General features: G+C 33.3%; 1 protein-coding gene across 1 annotated transcript; it reads right to left on the minus strand.

The window, feature by feature from the left end:
* Positions 1–2,808: 2,808 nt before the first annotated feature.
* On the minus strand, positions 2,809–4,827 carry LOC149531453 (transcription factor bHLH118-like). The gene is made up of 3 exons (XM_089809853.1): positions 4,030–4,827; positions 3,573–3,920; positions 2,809–3,375 (listed from the first exon to the last, which is right to left on the minus strand). Exons 1-3 carry the CDS (start codon positions 4,321–4,323, stop codon positions 3,304–3,306), a joined length of 714 nt encoding a protein of 237 aa, XP_089665979.1. The 5' UTR covers positions 4,324–4,827; the 3' UTR covers positions 2,809–3,303.
* Between the last annotated feature and the right edge of the window lie 804 nt (positions 4,828–5,631).

A 5,631-nucleotide genomic window follows, 5' to 3' on the forward strand; every position in this document is an offset into this window, starting at 1 on the left:
TGAATACAAAACTCCATAATTCCCACTAAATAGTATAGGAAATGACAGAATTGTGAAAAAATAGGAAATGAAAATGAAATCCATGTTAAAGAAATGACCAAGGATCACTTTGAACCTCTTGAAACAAAGGCCTCTTACTATCTAACTCATCTATTGTAAAATCCCCACATCACCATTGAAACCCTATCATAGCATTCAATGTTTCTTCTTATCTATTCCTTTAGATGTATAAATATTTAGAATAAGATACTTGGATAATCTATGAAATTATTGTGGGTTTTTATGATGGTGTGATGGTATCATGTGTGTTTTATATAGATTTATGGACTCCATGAACTATTAGTTTAATTAGAAAAATCCCCTTCTTGATCAGAAAAAGATTGGCTAGTCTTCACTCTCCTAGGATCTTGAAATGAATTCTCTATCAAAACCCTACTTCTAAGCTCATTATTCTACTATTAAATCTCTTACATTCCTTTATATATGTGAAATATAAAATTCTTTGATTTAGTAGGTACATTAAGCTTCATTCCTTCTCTCTTTACATATCCATTTCTTTCATGTCTCTAAACTAAATTATCCCTATATTGAAATCCTCAATCTAAATATCTAGGCTCTTATCCATTTAATAATTTGGAGAAAAAATCAAGTTTGTTCATAGTACCTTCTTGGAACACCATTGATACTCATATAAATTTTGTTTGAGGGGGAATTATAAGGTTTAGTAGGTACATTCATTTTACACAAGAAAAAAGAAACACCTATAGTGAGGGAGCACACCCCCTCAATAATATGTCCCTTAAAGGCTAAAGAATTCCATCCTAGTAGATTTGTTGACAAAATCTTATTAAATTGAGCTAACTATTAGTATTAACCACCAAAACTTCTTTAGGCAATATCTATTCATAGATCAGCACTTTTCAAATTTTAGAAGTAAATCATACACTAGAAAATTTAGGAAAAAGATTCACAACATTGTAGAGTGGTTTGAAGAAGCACATGAGTACAGATGATAGTCAAAAACATGATATTTTGCAACTACAATCAACTAAAAACAAATACCCATCAAACTACTAGCACGTCATTATGTTTTATGTGACCCTAGATAAATAGAACTAATAAATTTCTTGAATATACGTTTAAAACTCAGTAAACCTCCTCTAAGTTTTATTAAAAATCTCAAGAAATCGTAAAATACCAAACTAAAAAATGTAGCACCTTTCTCTATCCCAGTTATGACTAGTTGGCCCATATACAAGTATTTCCCAAAGCTCCTAAACACCTCTAAATTTCGAAAGCCATTATTAACATTCTACAGTCTTTCAGCAATCATTAACTTAAAAAGTCTCCCTGAATGAATATATATATATATGATTAGCACTTACGACACTCATCATTTATTTCTTTTCATTTTCGACCATAGATATCCTTTAAAACAATCACATATTTAACATACTATATATAAACCCATACATTTAAGGGTACACTGTTAGCGTCTTCTAAATATGCTAACAGTCTAGTCCAGAATGTATGCTATATCTTTAGGCATCAACATATGTCCGTAAACCACATCAAGAAAATTTGAAGAAATCTAAGCTTCCGAAAGGGGTTTGTCAGAAAGACATTTATAGGATGATTGAAAGCAGCATATGCCACAGAATGATAGTAAAACATTGCACCCTGAAAGGACTGCAGTATGACAAGACTGCGAGGCTCCCAAAAAAAGAGTATGTGAGAGACTAGGGTTTCATATTATTTCGCTATTCAATTAGCCAATCATAGTCTAAACTGAGGAAAAATACTGTGTGGATCTGCAAATCATGATGTTTGCCTTTATGTCTTAAGCTTAAAGGAGAAACAACTTCCTTTCAGGAAGCTTTTCCTCACCGTCACTTAGTATGCGTGTGTGCCTCTCTAGCAGACAACTGATATGCTATATCTTGGAAAAGATGAAAACTGCAAGATATAAAAACCCACTTGGCATCAGCAATACAAAATTGTAAAAGCCCACTTAGATCTGAACGCCTTAATCTGTAATGTAAAATGGGAACTGCTGGTGGCGAATAACAAGAAAATGAGAAATGAGAATAAAGTAAAAAGAGATAGCAGATTGTTGAAGTTCTTGATTTTAAGAGAAAAAAATTGAAGTAATGACGAGTGATTATTTGTAAGCAAATTGGCTCTTCAAACAAGAAAATTTCTTGCACTCATAAGCCAACCCATTCTTATTAACTCGGTATACATGGCTGTATTTATGAGCTATGTAATATGTGAGAGATACGGGACGTTATTTGTCATGGTCTCTTGTATTTAGCAAATTCACTCTGATATGCCAATATGTTTGCAAATCTATTATAATCTACACTCTTGGACAGTATATACTTAAGCTAATGCAACGTATTTCAGATTGTTCCAGGTAAGTAGAGAGCTTGATCACAGCAAGGTAGTTATCAGTTGTATTTTGGAAACAGAAAGGAAGTGAACTCGTTAATCATCCATTGTAATCAATTACTTTTACCAAAGTTCTCTTGTACCAAGTTACATTCGGTTATCATTACTATAAGAAATCTAATTCAATGTGAAACGAACAAGTAAACTATCATGACTTAGATATGGCATTCAAAATAATCCTAACACATTCATAGGATGCATTCTGTTTCTTTTATATTCGCCCCCTCTGTAACTATGGATAAGGGCAAAGAAAAAGAAAAATTAATGTCCAACAATTTCTGTTGTTGATTGTGATGATCATATGGCACTGAAAATAATTATGAAAAAGGCTTCAGTATTCTCTTAGTGCCATACCCATTTGTAATAACTCTAAGCAATAGCCTTGGAGGTTTAAGTTAAATATTTCATTAAGCATCGCACTTACATACTTTGGTCTCAGCGCCCATATTTGTATCAATTCTCTCTTATGCATAACAAAGCAAGGAAGCATAGAACTTTGTATGCAGAATAGATTAACTACATAGTACATAATAATAAGGATCTTTTAAGAAAATCCTCTTACCATCATACGATTACTTGATCAGAACAGAATAAATCAAATATGATCCTCACAATTGTATCTTTCACAGTCAAAGCTCTTGCGCTACTGGCCTATCAATTAAGGTACTATCTTAGTTCGATTTATTTTTGAGCTTTTCCTCATCTAAATTTACAGTCATATTTGAAAAATATTTGTTATGCACACGGATCATTAGCCTCTATATGAGGATAATGCAGGTTTCTGCACATCAAATAACAAATCAGGTTAACAAAAAGATCACAATCTTAGTTTAACATCCTGACCTACGCAACTTATATTTTCTTGAGCATGCGGCAGAGCTTCCGATGAAGATTTGCCATGTCAAAACGTTCAATGTCTAAAGCCTGCAATTCAGCCAAAAAAAGAAAAATGTTGCCTATATAAGTAATCTCCTGATAGTAGATAAACTTGTACAACTGATCCATGACCCATAAATCACAATATAAGTTATGAAAAACTACTTAATGTAAATCAGATAAGGTTTAACCTAAGTGCAGATCTTTGAACAAACAACGTTAAGAAGCCACAAATATCTATATACCTTGGTATATAAGGTATGAAATGCTTTGTCCTCTGCAGTGCAGGCATTTGCACTAATAATTTCAAGTCCCTCATTTTCCAGTGCAAGGAGAATATCAGAGAAGACAACTTGACATTTTGACGCGCTTATTGTTATTTCAATACCTGAGCCAATAGCCATTATTTTCAGAGGAGAAAAAGATTGCGATCCACCAATAGAGGGCAAAACCTTGCAATTTTTTACACTAGAATTAGAAATGGGCAAATTTTCAATGTCTTTTCTTCTCCTCGCAAGCTCATTTACATGTTCCTGCAGGTGCTTAATGTAGTCAGTGGCTCCAACGAGTTGATCTGACAGCGAACGTCTTCCCTGAGCAAAATAATTGTACTGTAAATTGACTTAATATATGAATGACCTAAAATCGATTCAACAAATTTGCCCAACATTCTAGAAAAACCAAAATAAGAAATTGACTCACCAGAATATATTCTTCAGGAAGTAAAGATCTCAATACAGAAAACCTTGTTTTCATGTCAATCCGCCTCTGCCTTTCAATAATCTTGTGCATGTGTTTGGGATTGTTATTCCCTAATTTACTGTTCATAACCCTTCTAGTTGAAACCCTAGGCAAGATTTTAGACGGGTTGTCTTCCACCATTGATGAATGAACCAATGGTGGATTGAGGGGACCATGAAAACCTGCTGTTTCATTGTCCCCAAAATGAATAATATAAGGAGATTCAAGTTGGGTATTTTGACACGAGTTGTTCATTTATACACCCTTCTCACCAAACTCAATGATATTCATATCTTTCTGGCGGGGCAGGACAATCCCAACAACTAAATCTTGATCAATACTTCAGATATGTTTTATTTTAAAAAGCCCTAGAATCCATAATAAAGATATAGAAAATATGTACCATTCCTAGAAAGTGCAATTTGCAGAGAAAGCCTGGCAAAACATGGGGTCAATCCTTAGCAGGTTTTGCAATTTGCGATCTATCCAGATCACTGCAGAATCGCTAGCGGAATGATTTTTGTCATATTTAGTTCCCAAAGAACAGACATAAGACCTGGTTTAAGAAAGATAAACCATTTCATGTGTAGATTGGAGCAAATAATGTCTTGGCAGCTTCTGACATCGACAGACAAAGAAACAATTAAAGCTTCAATAAATCAGAAGCATAGGAATTAAGAAATAATGTGGAAGATGCGCACAATCCCTATTTACAAGGTTCTTGGTGCCTTCCTATACGCTCTTTTTGAAAGTAACGATCGGCTTTATTTCAATGAGCTCTTCGAAATTATACAAACCGTGTTTATTAGAGCTTTGCAACAACGTGGCCTTTCCTATTTCGCAGTTCGTTAATCAATTGACTGTTATATTTAAAAGAGGGAGACCACATCGGTAAGGGCGAATGGTTATCGGACCATTATAACCTATCGGTTTATAGTGTGTTTTATAAGGTACATAGATGTTTCAGAAGGATGAATTTGTTAAGGGTCATGCCCACTTTATGCAATTGAAGATAGTGGATGGTTCTTGCAGTGTTTCTTAATTTTTTTTATGGTTAGAATAAAGGCTCTAGTTAACTTCACAAATTTATTTAAGGTAGAGGGATTGAAACAACTTTTCTCACTTGTTTCTATAGTAAGACAATTCTATAAAGTTAAGGTTTCAATTTTTTGGTACTAATAATGTATATTTTAAGTCATTATATGTGGAGGTCAAAAAGTGTTGATGGATCATTCACTCAAAATTGAGTACTTGTGAGAAAATGTCTAAATATGCATAAATGTCCTAGTCGTTATTCACAAATCTCAAATGGTACTGCATAAATGTACCAGTCATAAATCAAAATATATTTTAAAAAGAGCAAAGAAATGATCAATTATTGAAACACAAATGATTCACTATTAGTATATGTATAATTATTTAAGTGAACACTTATTGAAGGATACTAAGATAAAAATAAATGAGCAATTACCTTCTCTCTCCAAGAATTTGATAGTAGTCCTATAAATTATAGTGTCCTAGATAAACTTTCAGATGGAAGGACTATAATGTGACATCCTACAT

This window comes from Cupressus sempervirens, chromosome 11 (genome assembly GCF_028749045.1).
Source record: "Cupressus sempervirens isolate cs-2001-9-10 chromosome 11, ASM2874904v1, whole genome shotgun sequence".
NCBI lineage: Eukaryota > Viridiplantae > Streptophyta > Pinopsida > Cupressales > Cupressaceae > Cupressus > Cupressus sempervirens.